Source organism: Heloderma suspectum, chromosome 3 (genome assembly GCF_057233095.1).
Source record: "Heloderma suspectum isolate Gila_16-S chromosome 3, 16-S_ref, whole genome shotgun sequence".
In the NCBI taxonomy this organism is placed as follows: Eukaryota; Metazoa; Chordata; class Lepidosauria; order Squamata; family Helodermatidae; genus Heloderma; species Heloderma suspectum.
In genome coordinates, this window is record NC_139460.1 from 264,790,237 (window position 1) to 264,805,579 (window position 15,343).

The 15,343-nt window shown below is 39.4% G+C and overlaps 1 protein-coding gene across 1 annotated transcript in view; it reads left to right on the forward strand.

The window, feature by feature from the left end:
* Nucleotides 1-13,642, forward strand: part of AMMECR1L (AMMECR1 like) — a 36,047-nt gene extending 22,405 nt beyond the window's left edge. Inside the window, exons 4-8 of the mRNA XM_084846733.1 lie at nucleotides 4,402-4,512; nucleotides 5,905-6,019; nucleotides 6,618-6,708; nucleotides 8,015-8,111; nucleotides 9,745-13,642. Coding sequence (XP_084702859.1) covers nucleotides 4,402-4,512; nucleotides 5,905-6,019; nucleotides 6,618-6,708; nucleotides 8,015-8,111; nucleotides 9,745-9,856 — 526 coding nt within the window. The 3' untranslated portion in view covers nucleotides 9,857-13,642. The remainder of the gene's footprint in view (nucleotides 1-4,401; nucleotides 4,513-5,904; nucleotides 6,020-6,617; nucleotides 6,709-8,014; nucleotides 8,112-9,744) is intronic.
* Nucleotides 13,643-15,343: the final 1,701 nt, after the last annotated feature.

Below are 15,343 nucleotides of genomic sequence, written 5' to 3' on the forward strand. Positions count from 1 at the left end.
GTACTGTATGAATGGGACTATTACTGACTTTGACATTCTCAGTACTAGACTTACTGGCTCTCTCATGCCATCCCATACACTGCATGCAAGTGGCTTATGTACTTCCAAGACTAAGGCAGGGAATCTTTTGGACCTAATGTATAAGCTTTATGTATATAATATGAAAAGTAATAGTAGTTCTGTGCTTTGCACTTAAGGCTGGAAAGTATTGCCTCCAGCTTTGTGCGTTGCATTGGGGAAAGATTATTATTATTATTATTTATTTCGTTTCTGTACCGATCAATAGCTGAAGCTCTCTGGGCGGTTCACAAACATACACAAAATTTCTAACATAAAAAATTTAAAACAACTTAAACAGCTAAAATAGTTACAATAAGATACTGGACTTGATAAAAATAACAGGATGAATATAAAAATGCCGGAAGAGATGCAATAACAATACAATTAAATAAAAGGGCATAGCTGCAGAAAACGTCTTAAAGGGCTTAGCTCCCCAAAAGCATAGTCTCTGGAAATGTGAGACAAATGAACTTACTGTAGTTTAAGGATCACTACAGTGAAGGCTTTGCTTCTTGTAAAAGGTAATCTAGCATCCACACGATGCTTTGACACTTCATTGGCTCAAAACTCAGAGGCTATCATAGAATGTAGACCTTGCCTGAGATTATCAAGACTGGGACCATTTAAGGCTTTATAGCTCAAAACCAGCATTGGGCTTAGAAACAAACTGATAACCAGTATAGAGTGCGCATAAGTATTCACCACACCCTTTGACTTTTCCACATTTTGTTGTGTTACAACCTGGAATTAAAGTGGATTTAATTATGATTTCTTGTCACTGATCTACACAAAATAGTCCATAATGTCAAAGTGGGGGGAAATCTCCACATTTTAGAAAATGATTTACAAATTAAAAAACTGCAAAGTTCTAGCTTATATAAGTATTCACTCCCTTTGCTGTGACACCCTAAATAAGCTCTGGTGCAACCAACTGCCTTCAGAAGTCACATAATTAGTTGAATGTAGTCCACCTTTGTGCAATTCAAGTGTCACATGATCTCAAATTAAATACACCTGTTTCTGGAAGGCCCCAGAATTTGTTGGAGAGCATATCTTAAAAAAACAGCATCATGAAGACCAAGTAGCTATCAAAGCAAATCTGGGATAAAGTTCTGAAGAAGCACCAATCAAGGTCGGGTTATTAAAAATAAATATATCCCAAACTATGAACATCCCCCGGAGCACAGTTAAATCCATTATTACAAAATGGAAAGAATATGGCACAACCGTGACTCTGCCTAGAGAAGGCCATCCACCAAAACTCAAGTGACCGAGTGATTAGTCAGAGAAGTGACCAAGAGGCTAATAGTAACTCTGAAGGAGCTGGAGAGATCCACAGCTGAAATGGCAGAAACCGTCCATGGGACAAGTATCACCCGGATGCTCTACAAAGCTGGGCTGTATGGAAGGGTGGTGAGAAGAAAGCAATTGCTGAAAAAAAGCCCATATCAAATTCCATTTGGATTTTGCCAAAAGGCATGTGGGAGACACAGCAAATATGTGGGAAAAGGTTCTCTGGTCTGATGAGACCAAAGTTGATCTATGTGTAGTGCAAAGCCAACAGTGCTCATTGCCCTGAGAACACCATCCCCATGGAAAACCAGTTTCAGTTCAAGGGACCTGGGACTAGGGCCGAGGTTCACCTTCCAGCAGGGCAATCCTAAACACACAGCCAAAGTTTCACTGGAGTGGTTTAAAAACAAGAACTTGGGTGTCTTAGAATGGCCCAGTCAATCCAATTGAGAATCTGTGCCAAGACTTGAAAACTTCTGTTCATCAGTCGTCCCCATCCAACCTGACAGAGCTTGAGCAATTTTGCCAATACGAATGGGCAAAAATTGTAGGATCCAGATGTGCAAAGCTGGTAGAGACTTACCCCAAAAGACTCACAGCTATAATTGCTGCCAAAGGTGCTTCTACCAAGTATTGATTCAGGGAGGTGAATATTTATGCAACCAACAAATGCCAGTTTGTTTTTGTTTAACTTTTGTGCCACAATAAAAGTCTTTTGCACCTTCAGAGTTTTAAGTATGTTGTGTAAATCAAATGGTAAAAATGCCAATTCAGTCCATTTTAATTCCAGATTGTAACACAACAATATGTGGAAATGTCAAAGGGGGGTGAATACTTATGCAAGGCACTGTAGTTGTTCAGAATATGAACAATTAAAAATATGAACAAAAACAATAAAGCAAACGTATATCCACCAACAGCCAAGCAGTTATATTCTGCACGTTGAAGTTTCCAAACTTTCTTCAAGAGGAGCTTCATATAAGCACTGGCGAGCCTCAGTTTTGCACACTCCCTCCTCCCATTTCTTTTCACACAAAGGAAGATTAGAATTCTCAGCTTCTAATTTGCAGTAAACCATAGTTTGCAGTTTTGTCTGAATATGGCAAAAGATAGTTTTCTCATGGTGTACGACTGAACAACAGACTAAGAGGCTACTATTTGATCTTGGTTTGAGGGCAAGCAGTGGTTTGTGGAAACCATAGTTAGCAGCCTATATGTGTTATCATAAACTATGGTTTGTCACTAACTACAAACAAGCTTATCTCTTATTTATTTATTTATTTATTTATTGCATTTATACCCCACCTTTCTCCCTCTCGCAAGGAACTCAAGGCGGCTTACATTATCCTCCATTATCTTCCTTCATGTGTGAAGTATGCAAAACCCAGACTTGCTATGTGTGTTTCTGATCTATTTGGACCAAAATATGGTTTGAAGATTATGTGAATGGGACCACAGTAGTACGCTCTAGAATTCACCAAGGCAAGAATGACAGTTTTCAGCTGCCATACTCGTTAAAGCTGGTAAAAGCATTCCAGGCCCCAGCTGCTACCTGAAAATCTAGGAGCAATGGTGGTCACAGGAGTACCCCCAAGTTATGAACCTTTTCCTTTAGGGAGAGAACAGGTATTGCCCCAAGCAGCCAGTCATCTACCATAATTAACTCTGTCATACAAGCATTGTTCCTTTGCATCCAGCCCATTAGTGATTTCAGACATGCATTCCAAAATGCCACTGCCACACCTGGATCTGATGAAAAGGAGAAACCGAGTTGGGAGTCCTTGTCATACTGATGACACCAAACCCCGGTGCTTTCATGTAGATGTTGAAAAGTACGGAAGATGAAAGTGAGCCCTACGAAACCACAGGACACCTCCCATGGGGAAGGATATCAGTTTCCCAGCACCACCTTCTGGAACCAGAAAGGAGCAGAGTCACTACAAATTGACAATCTGGAAAGACAGTCAAGAATTATACCATTGTCAATAGTATCAAAAGCCATTAAGAGCTTTTGCCATTAAGAGGCCCAGGACAATCAAAAGGGTCATGCCACCTGCCTATCCTGACTTAAATTATCCACCAGGGCTACCAAAGGAGTTTTTACCCCCAAGCATAGCTAGAAACCAGACTTAAATGGATCCGGATAAACAGCTTAAATCCAAGAGCACCTAGAGCTGTCTGTCCCCTACCCGTTTGACCACTTTGCCCAAAAAGACAAATTAGGAACTAGCTTATAAGTTGCCAAAAGTTTAAAAAAAATGTTTCTTAAGAAAGGGCCTCACAGCTGCCCCCTTCAAGGCAGGCAGGCAGGATATGATCCCTCCAACATATTGACTAAGCTGCGCAGTCGCTTTGGTAGATGCTAAGGTGGTGGCTTATGGCACAGATTTCTTGAAGCACCTTGTCTGTGTCCTTGAAGGTCATTCAAGCAATTGTGGACATTGATTAATTAATAATAACATTGTTATGAATTTCCAGCTCCTGACCTGCAAGATCAAGCCCAGTGCCAACCTGTATTTATAATCTCGAGCTGTAGATACTTTCCCCATGGTTCAATATTTACACAGAAAAACTGGCTTTTAACTCAGTGGCTACAGTCTAGCACACAGTTAGGTACACTTAAGCCAACTGAAATCATTAGGCTTCAATACATTTAACATGCTGGATCATGGCCTGTGTGCTTGATAAGAGTGTAATTAAAATCTGCATGTTTAAATATTAGACACTGAAGTACTGTGAATTTTTAAAGAGAAATGAAAAAAAATGACTCTGACTTGGTCATATGTTGGTCAACATTTGAAGAATCATCTTGATATAGAAGCACTTCCAAGAGTTTATGAAGGCAGAATGAAAGAAAAGTGTGCAAAAAAGAAGGAAGATGCTAAATTGTTTATGCTTTTGCTAATTAAAAGGAAGCAATTGCTGAATAGTTACAAAGGACATACTTGGTTTTTCCTTACAAGAACATTTCTGCCATTTTTGTGTTTAAATTGACTTATCCCAGCAATAATTATTTGAAGCTGGAGTTTTCGTGTTATGCATTTTCAGTCCACTCTTTGTGACATGGAAGACAGGGCGAGACAAGCGACTTCGGGGCTGCATTGGAACTTTCTCTGCCATGAATCTTCACTCAGGACTCAGGGAATACACATTAACCAGGTAAGGACATAATCATTTGGGTCAGATACCTGTCAGAAAACCAGGCAGGGGGCAGTCCATGTAGTCACTTCATATGCCTTGCCTGTGGTTTCATGTATATCCTGCTGCTGGGACAGATTTTAACGAATGCAACCCAGAGTTAAAATTGAGGAACCAATGCCTTAACTAACTATCCTGTGTGTTGTACTATACCCTCCAGATAAATGGTACACTGCATTCTTTTATTTGGGACTGAAAAACAACTTGCCTCAGAGTATGGCACATACAGTAGCAGTCCTTGATTGTAAGCATATTACAGCAGTCCTTTGACTGCTCTAAATTCCTGTAACCTTAAGGCACCATATGAGGTGCTGGCTATGTATTACCCATGGTGAGGTTTCAGGGGGGGCATTTCCACCTTGCAAAAGCTCCCAGATAGGGGACCGTCGGTGACAAAGGTGATGGAAGCCGATATAAGGCTGTGTAGGGACAGGAGCCAAATGGCAAGTAGCAGCTGTGCCACAGAAACAGTGGGCAGTCAGCTGTCCAGGCAGCTGGTCCCCTTGAATGAGAGGGATATTTTCTCATGTGCAATAGCCTGCTCCAGGTTAGGGGCCTACTGGAAAGCTGCATATGAAAGACAAGGAAGGGGAGGCCAAGGAAGAAGGCGCTCTTTGGGATTCTTTCCAGTTAGGGAGAGAACTAGGAACTGCAGAGGGGCAAAGACTGGGATGTCAGTAACCTCCTTTCTTCTAGCTGAGGTGAAAATGGGCTCACAGCTTGCTCAGGCTCCTTCTTTATAGCTGCTTTTCTATTAAACGTCTTGAACCAGTTTACAATAATAGAAAAACACAAATTGCAATAAATACAATTTTAAAACAACTCAGTACCTTTAGAACCAGTTTAGAATTAAATATTGATAAACAGCATCAAAATTCTAGATACAAAATCCTTGCAGCATCCTATTAACAGTGTGCAGGGAAAGCTTTCCAATAAGTTATTAACCGATAAAGCCATAAATAATTTAGTCAATATATATTCAGAGATGGTTTTCTCCACCCCAGTCACATCAAAAGCACACTGAGGTATTCTCTGTTAATTTTGCACAGGTATCAAATCCTGTTACCCTAGTAGCTTAGCAAAATATGAGTGTTTTGGGAGGAAGCATTGTAATGCCTTCCCATTTCATCATCTTGTTAATCGCCATAGACATAAATTTCATTGCATGGCTCTAGCTTTGGTGTATCTGGTATTGTTTTATTTGGTTTTGCATGTAATGTTTAAAACCTATTCTGTCCTGAATTATCACTTGTTCTGAGCCCTGGGGCTAAATGAGGCTGTGAATGTAAAACTAATAATTAAAACCTTAGAGGGCTTTTTTTAGGCTGTGTATATGTTCTGTTCCCACTCTAGTGCACTTAAGGACAGCAGATTTCCACCCCTGACCCGTGAGGAGCTGCCTAAACTTTTCTGCTCTGTCTCCCTCCTCACTAATTTTGAGGATGCCACTGACTACTTGGACTGGGAGGTGAGAACAGGTGCATTTGGAACTCTGCATCACTGTCTCATACCATTTGGGTTCGGGTTAGTATATGGTAATGTATCTGCTTTATTATAAGCATATATTGTGGTTATAGGATACATGAATGAACTTGGAAGGAGGGAAGATTGACAAGTGGCTGGATAAGTGGAGTAATATATCAATAGTACTTCAGAGGTGGTTGGGAGAGGCTATAGTTAAGGAAACTATTATCAGACTTAGTTTGCAGTGTTATGAACACTTACATTGGAACAAATCCCATTGAACACAGTGGGACTGCTGAGAAGCATGTGTAAGACCACACTGTTACGGTGGCATATGAGGAGAGGGGGCATATGTTCAAGGTCTTGTAATAGTGAGGCTTACTCAAACTAAGTTTGATTGGGTCTGCCTGGGAAAGTTGTCTCCATGGCCAATACACAATGGGGATGCCTCAAGAAAATATTTATGATGGAAGAAATTGGGTCAAGGCAAAGGCCATTATCCGGAGATGGTTGGCAGCCAGATTGGCTGCATAACAATGGAAAATGTTCTACACATTATTACAGAAAATACTTCTCAGCTGGTTTAATATTTCCATTATTAGGTGGGAATCCATGGAATCAGAATTGAGTTCATCAATGAGAAAGGTGTCAAACGCACAGCTACATACTTACCTGAAGTTGCAAAGGAACAAGGTGAGTATGAAAAAAAGCTAAACTTCCACCCTGAGCAAAAGTGGTCAAATTTAAGGATTTGAGTTGTGGATTTGGCTTACACTGCTGCTGTGAAATCCACCTAAAGCCATTAGTCATCTATCTGAATTATTCAGAAATCTACCCTTTAGAAGGCTCAAAATGTACAGTACTAGTCACATATTCAGCGTGTGGTGGGTTTTTTCCAAGACTGACCATGTTTTGAATGTCACTTTCTTCATAACTGCTTGGGCTTCCTCCCACCCATCCCCCAGTCATAGAGGGGACAGATTCACAGGTTGGATCTGATTTTTTTCAGCATTGTGTGTGGATTTCCTCTTCAACCACATCTGATCATGCGAGTTCTCTGCTGTAAACTTGGGCAAGAGTTGAAGAATGCAGCAGTTGCCACTGCTGTAATTGTACAAAACAGTTTCTTCCACCATTCAGAGATTCACATCTCCTCCTCCTGGAAATGAATCAAAAGACCAGTGTAATTTGCTAAATCAGGTTTCCACATATTAATGCAAAGTATATTGAAGAGAAACCTCGTGGATTTAGATTTTGTTTGATGTATAGCTTCGTCTTATTTTGAAGGCATGACTAACTTAATTGCTATATATAAGTAAAATAGGTTCAGTTCTTGCAATATTAGGAGCTGTAAAATTCCGACTTTGGCCACTTTCGGACATCACTTTAAGCCATGGTGGCTTAATAAGCTATTCACAGTAGCTTATTTTTTAAATAATCCATGATGCCCTGCCACATGACCAGGCTAATAAACTACTGTGAGTAGCTTATTAAGCTACTGTACATAATCTGAGTCATCCCCCCGCCCCCTGTCCTGCTGCAGTCCTCCCACTCGAGCAGTGGTGCTGTTTCACCCATTGACAAAGGAGCAAAAATCCCAGGTGCACCAAAAGGGAGTCAGGAGGCACCCAGTGTACCATCAAAACCCTGCATGATCACCCACCAAGGAGTGAAGATCCCATGTGTACCAAAAAGGGTGTGGCGGCTATAAAACCTTGGAGGTTTGCAGGATTGGAACCAAACTTCATACACCACCTCCCCTGGTCAGGAGGCACCTGATCCACCATCAAACCCAATCATAGTTGGCTAAGGTTTTTAAATAAGTGTACATGTATGAAACTTTGAACATAGAATATTTAACACTTATAGTTAATAATCTGTTTAGGTTTTTCATTGGCACCTGTCCAATAATTTGGACTTGTTTATTTCACTTTTGGGAGGCTATCCCTTTTTCTTGAAATAACCCTGAATTTATATCTCTGCTGCTGTTTTTGAACAGATTGGGATCAGATTCAAACAATAGACTCCTTGCTCAGGAAAGGTGGTTTTAAGGCTCCAATTACCAGTGACTTTAGGAAAACAATTAAACTCACCAGGTAAACTTCATTATTTATGTATTTTGTAATTTTCGACTACTAAAATAATCACTGCTTCTATTGGTGATGACAGAACATAGTTGAAGTGGTTGCTTTTTCCCATGTGAGATTTTCTGAGTGTTAAGATTCGATGATTTTGTGCTCCAGATCCTGCGGTTTTCTGCTCTGTTTCTCTCCCTCCACCCCTGCCCCAATAATGGTGCCACAACTCTGGAATAGCCTCCCAAAGAAGTAGGGTGGAAGGTGATTTAAATCAGTGATTTATTTATTTTGTCATTTTAGCTACTAAAATATTCACTGCTTCTATTAGTGATAGCAGAGTATAATTGCAGGGGTTGCTTTTTCCTGTGTGAGAAATCAGAAAAAAGGCTGATTTAAATCAAGTTTTCCATTTGTTATTTTTTCATATATTATCAGAACAATTATACACATCTGACCACTAAACCATGTTAATTTATAACTAGAGGATTATTTACATTCTTGTTTCTTTGGAAGGTAGGAATCTGTACACTGGACAATTTTGTCTTTTTTCTAGTGTTGCTCCTTCTGCTTCACTCTGCCTTAGCTCAACCCCACCCTCACAAAAATGAATTAGCAAATTGAAATGAAATGCCTATGGCTAATAGGTAGAAGTATAGTTACTGGGCAGATTAGAGCAGTTTATTTTCATCAGGTAACAATTACATGCCTGTTTTTGGTAGGTTGTACATCATCATATTTGAGAAATGATCAAATTTATTCTTCATTTACATTGTAAAGTCTCTGACTCAGTGTATCTGGCAGAGGTGTCAATTCAGTTTAGGTATAGGTAACTATAGAACTAATGTAATTATATATAGATTATTTAATATTAACCTAGTTACTTAAGAGAAACATAGTATTTACAACTTAAGACAAAAAAATAAACTCTGATTTAAAAAAAATTAAAAAATTAATACCTTTTAAAGTTATATATTTTCATCCATACTGTCAGGAAGGAAAAATAGTTTGAGGCTGTTTTTGTAATGGGTTCTGTTCTATTATATTTAGAATATTTGTTTTAATTTGTACAACACCTTGTGCACAGAAATAGAAAGGTGACTGTATTTCTTAGGGCTGGGGAATGCTGGGTTTTGCAGGTCTTTTGTCTGTCTAAACATGCATAGGATCGCACCCTTAGTTAAATAAATGGTATCTGCCAGTGCCAGCTTGGGGTTTGCCTGGGCAATGTGCACTTGCACACACAAGCGGCGGGACCTCCTCCCCCTCTTCCCAAATCCAGCAGTACTCTTTTTCAGCACCGTCACCTTCTCCTTGTACTTCTTTTTGGGGTCCAGTTGTGTGGTAATGAGAGGGAGCTGGTAGTAAGGAGAAAGAGTTGACCACAAGCAGTTTAGAGAGGCTCCCACTGGGATGTGGGTTTCATGAGGTCTGTATCCACATTAAGTTGAAATACATATTTTGTTGTAAACGTCATTTTTATAATTGAATATTGAAATATATAATTTTACCATTTAAAGGAATTTTGTTGATATGAATTTGGGAGGGCGATTGCATCAACAAATATGTGTACCAACAGAATAGAGCTGTAGGTGATTGGATGTGTTTGTTTCATTGATAAATATATTTTAAAGACCCTTTTTTTTTTTTCCAGATACCGCAGTGAGAAGGTGACAATCAGTTATGCAGAATACATGGCTTCTCGTCAGCATTGTTTTCAAAATGGCACTCTTCATGCCCCGCCCCTCTACAATCATTACTCCTGACACAAGGCTGCATGACCAGTCCCGCCCCCCACCTGCCACTAACAGCTATGACATCATTGGAGCAGATGCCTCCTCTTCCTGGTCCAGTTACTTCTATTACTGCACCATTTTATGATGCTAGCTTCCGTTGCCAAGTCTGCCTTCCAGCTGAGGGGTGGGGGCTACCAGTGAGTGCAACTGAACTTCAGGGTCCCAAGCCTTACATCATCCTTCCTTCAGAATGAGGGTTCATTTGGATTGAGGCTCCAAGGTTAACAGTTGCAGCTGAGTAGAGAGAACCTTGAGGAATGGCAGTACCACTTCAGATTGCTCTGTCTCTGTGTTAAATTGCACTGTGTTCATTTGAATGGTTAATTATGACAGCCCCCTTGATCAAGTAGGACAGTTCTCCTGGCAGTCTGGGCAACGGAGTCCAACAAGAGATTTTTAGGTTATTTTTAGGGGGTTTTTAACCTCAGATATTTATCTACCATGAGCTGATTAGTCCTAATACATCCCAGGCAAGCAGATGACATGACTTGTTACAAGGACAGTATGTCTGCAGGGTCTCTTCCTCTTCCTTGCAGAAGATGGCAATCATTAAAATGTTTGAAAGGGAAAACGATATTTACTGCAAATAAAACTATTGTTTGCATATATCCAGGAGGTTTTAGTTCTCACATCTAGCTGCTCTTGCTTTTGACACAGAAGGAAAGTAGCATATAAGAGAGGTTAATAATGCATGTATGAAGGTGAAGTGCAATGGGTTGTGTATGGGAGTAGCTTAGGTTTCATCGTCTCCCAAGAATATAATCTCCCTCTTCTTTGGGTTTCTTCTGGGTGTCTAACTTAAAATACAATCTGCAGTTGGATTGGGACAGATCTGCTCCCCACAAAGCCATCTTTAGTAATAAAGTCTGTGAAAGTTGTTTATAGGAAACACTCTATGAGGCCTGTATTTTTAACAGGCAGCAGTTTTCTCTAGCGTGATCCTAATATCCAGGTAATGAAACACTGTAAATGTTAGCCTTTAAGTGGTTATCAAATACAGGTGTTATTATTGCACTGGTGCTTCAACCCTAAATATAGGATATCAAATTGATTCCAATTGAAATTGCTTTCAGATAAGTATACTTATAAAAGGAAACTGAAGAATGTTTTCTACCCACAAAAAAAGTTAACTCAGATCCATGTTTGAGTATTCTGTGTATTTTAATTCTTCCTTTCCTATTGTTGCTGAATACCAGTTCACTGAATAGTAAATGGAAACTTTGTTTTCATTCCCCTATCCCAGTTCTCCTGTGTGAGTCACTAGGTGATATCATGAAAGCAGGTATTATGATTCCTCTTAAATGAATCCACAGAAACTATAAAATGGTAATGCAGGACTTTTGAAAATCTTGGTAAACGGCTTGATAGACCAAAAGAAAACCCCCAGGGGGAAGTATAGCATAATGAGAGTGTGATAACATACATGCAGTATATGTAACAGGAGCGTTTATAGGTGAATGTCTGAAAGCTAGGAATTATCTGTTACTATGGGACATGAGTTTTCAGATCTTTGCCCTGGTGAGAGAAAGGGGTAAATGCCTTCTCTCTTTGAACCAAAGCCTCAAAAGCAGCCTGAATAGATGCTGTATCACTTAAAGTATAGGTAGCCATGAATAACTTGTATGTACTGGTGAGCACTATTTGCCAGTATCTGGCTTGGTTGCACCAAGGCAAACGCTGGCTGGAAGAAGGCAAATGTATATTCTCTACCTTGCAACAGGACCATTCAGAGAGTCTAGGATGCCTCCAAATTGCATATTTTTCTACCACTACTGATCCTTCTCATGTCTCAGAAGAAAATGTAGCTTTGCAATTCTACTTGACAATGAACACACATCTAGATGTGAGGGGGGAAAAGAAGAGCTCATATTCCAGATATCTGCAGCACCGCCCAAGCTTTGGTTTTGTACTGGATTGTTCATATGGATTGCCACTTTTTCCCTTCTGATGATGATGAAATGTGTTTGGATATGAAGGGACTGTTCCATGATTTCCTGCTACTGAGAATAAATCGGCCTTCTTACAAATTAGAGTGATTTGTAGTTACTGTTCCAGGTGCCCTGGACTTACTGGAGATTGTAGAGGAGAGAGGTGAGTTCAGCTGTGGTCATGCCATCCATCTGTGCTCTCAGACAGTATTGAAACATAGGGCTACACTAATTACTATTCAAGTGTTCTACGTTAGAATTTAAATTGTAAAGATTTTTTTTTTAAGCAAAAAGGAAAAAATGGTGCTAACTTTCACCCCTGAGCACATTCGGTGAGACTGGTCATGCAGGCATATAGTGCCAGGCTATTCAATCTTGCTTTTTTAAAAACAAAAAAATGTTTGCCCTGTTATGTGTCTTCAGCAGTGTATAGTGTTATTTGATTTCATTTGAATTGGGGGAGGGGAGTTTACGAGCCAGGTGGAGGGCTGAATTGCCATTTTAAAGAACAGACTTTTAGGAGTGACTGACCAACTTGGTTTAATTTGATCATTACACTGAAGTAAGTTAGATTGGTTTTGGGATGAGAGGTGGTCTTGTTCCATTTCCATCTAACCACCTAGCCTGTATAAATGGAAATGCCTCTGTTAAAGTTGGATTGTGGTGTTTTCTTGTAATAAGTAGAACAGTAAGCAGGCCATGAAGCACGAAACAGTCCTCTAAGAAATGGGCACATTCAGCGTCGATCTCATATGGAATTCAGTTACAGTACAGTGGAACAAGTGTGTTAGTTGTGTCATTCCTGCAAAATGAACAGGGATGGGAGAGGACATCTTCTCTGTGGCATACATAGCAGTGATGCACTGAGATGAGCCCAAACTATATAGACATTAAAAAGATGTGGGAAACAACAAAATGGCGAAAAAAGAACCACCTGTTCTAGAGTCCTAATCAGTTGTATTTGTCAGCCGATCAGTGAATAATGTGATTGTATAAAGACCTTACCAATAGCCTTCAGGTCTGATTGGGAATTGGCTCATTCTTAGCTACAAGCAAGTGCCTTTTGGTCTAGATGGATTTATTTCAAGACAACTGTGATCAGTAATCTCCCTTGCTGCAGCCTTGAATCTTTAGGGTGCACCATATGGGGTTTTTTTAATTTTTTTTGCCCTCCCAGCCCCACAAATGTCTTCGATCGCTGGAGGCTCACCGTTTGAGAATTTCCATTTTCATAGTGACAAAACAGCCAATCTCAATAGAGGCATTTCGATTGGAAAGGTTTTATGTTTCAAATATCACATCTGCAGGTAACTACATCTGAAGATTATAAGGGCAAAGTAGTATGTAAATTTTAACTTTCAAGGTTTCTTAAGTTTTGCACATAATTGTTTTCCCTGATTCATTCTTAACATTGCAGTCTTCACTGACTGTTTTTTGTTTGTTTTCCAACATTTTGGTTAATTTAAGTTTTTCCTTTGAAAGAAGGAACCTCTTTTGACCTTCAGTGCAGATGTCAGACCAATTCTTTGTTATTACACTTGGTTGCCTCCTAGCTATATAACTTCTGAGTGTAAATCATTGAACTTTACCCTCTGATGAAATATTGTAGAAAATAAATTGTAATGGATACATTTTTATCTTGTCCCTTTTTTACTGTTGTCTTCGTCAATTTTGGCTTTTCATGCTGAAATCTAATAAATCTATTTTGTGTGGTTTTTAAAAGATTTCTTTAAAAAAGGCAAACTACAGTCTAAAGCAGGCAGTGAGGCAGAATCTGGGTGGGAATCTTGTAACAAAATGCCATGTTACAAAATAAAGTCTCAGAAGTAATGAGATTGGACATTTTGTTTTTAAAAAGGTGGTATTTTGTCTCCTGACACATATAGAACATTGAGTGATATGTCATGCTGAAAGATCAGCATGTAATGAGTTCACTGTAAATGTTACATTTTTTTTCAATTTTCTAAACTAGAACTGGGTTTAATGTAGAGATTTCTGGTCAATAATTCTGAAATACTTATGAGCGTTCGTGCAGACAACATATGCAAAGTGTTTTTAAAATTCAAATGCTATGTAAATGCTATGTATTAGTTTAATGGTCCTGTGCCATATAGATTACACATAACTATCCCCTAATAACTCCATGTATTTGTAGCAAGGGGGGAGGGCGGGAGGGCGATGAGCCTGTTCATCAGACTGAACAGGCAGTAAGTGCCAGCTCTCCTGTATTCTTGTATTGGTGATGAATGCCAGGAACAGTGCACCCCATCATTTCTTCAGCTGATGGTACACACACTCTCTCTCTCTCTCTCTCTCTCTCTCTCTCGCAGTATTCTAGCCTGCCAATGAAGTGTTAAGTGGCTCACTTTTCTGCTGCGTGGTGCTTCATGTGAACACAAGTACTGTTACCCTTTCTGACATAAAGAGTACATAGTAGAAGCACTTCTAGTATATTTAGCTTTTGTCCTTCAAAGGTATTCCAGCTCTGGGAAGCTGATTTTTAAACTAGTAGAATTAATAATAGTAGAAAGCAGAGGGCTTGTGACTTCAGCACCATTAAGGCAAGTGTTCTCTTTTCCTAGTGCTATGATTGATCAATGCAGAAACAATAAGTGTGAGAATGAAGTGTTTGTGCTGTGCTGTTAGTACAAATTCTTGTAGGTATTCCCACTGTGAATTCTTTGACTTGTTATAAATTTCCCACGATAAACCACAGTGCATGTTTGGGACTTGTGCATTATATGACTGTTGTCTTAAACATAGACCTTGGTAAACCACCAGGAAATGAAATACAGGATTATCCATGAAAACTCTTTTTTCAGAATTGGAATGACTCATTGGTTTCCATAGCTCATAGTTACCATGCACAATTTTTCAGTAGTGGTAACTGGTGGTCAGGCCATGGCTATGATATAAACAAGGATTTCTCATGATTTTTGAATAACTGAGAACGTTTGTGAACCCACATAACCTTCTGGCTTGAACTGGCCTATACCAGAATGATTTGTAAATCTCACAAATGCATCATTCATAGCCATAAGATGTAATGCCCAGTGCATAAGGCTGTGCAAGAGGAAAGTCATGCTATTTTAAATATATTTTGCACATTTGACCTACAGATCCATCATCCATACATGTTTACTCTTCAGAAATTAGTCCCATTGGTTTTAAATAGGATTTATTTTGAAGTAAGGCTGGAGTCCTATGTCTACACAATGGGATACTGTTATCCCAGTCTGAAATTGGCTACAGCTGCTGTCTTCTGTACATTTCCTTCAAGGTAAGCCCTATGGAACTTACTAGGCAGTAAGACCTGCTGAATTCAGAGCAACTTCTGAGTAAACATGTACAGGATTGTACATGTTTACAGCCTGATCGTGTTTATTAAGATATAATAGTGTAGATACTTATAAATTAACAAACTCCACCTGGATGGACTCTTGGAAATTGTCATACTTCCTATAACAAAGAGCATCATGCTCTCCAGAGCTCACAATTATTACAGCTACATGCAGATAAATGCAAGATC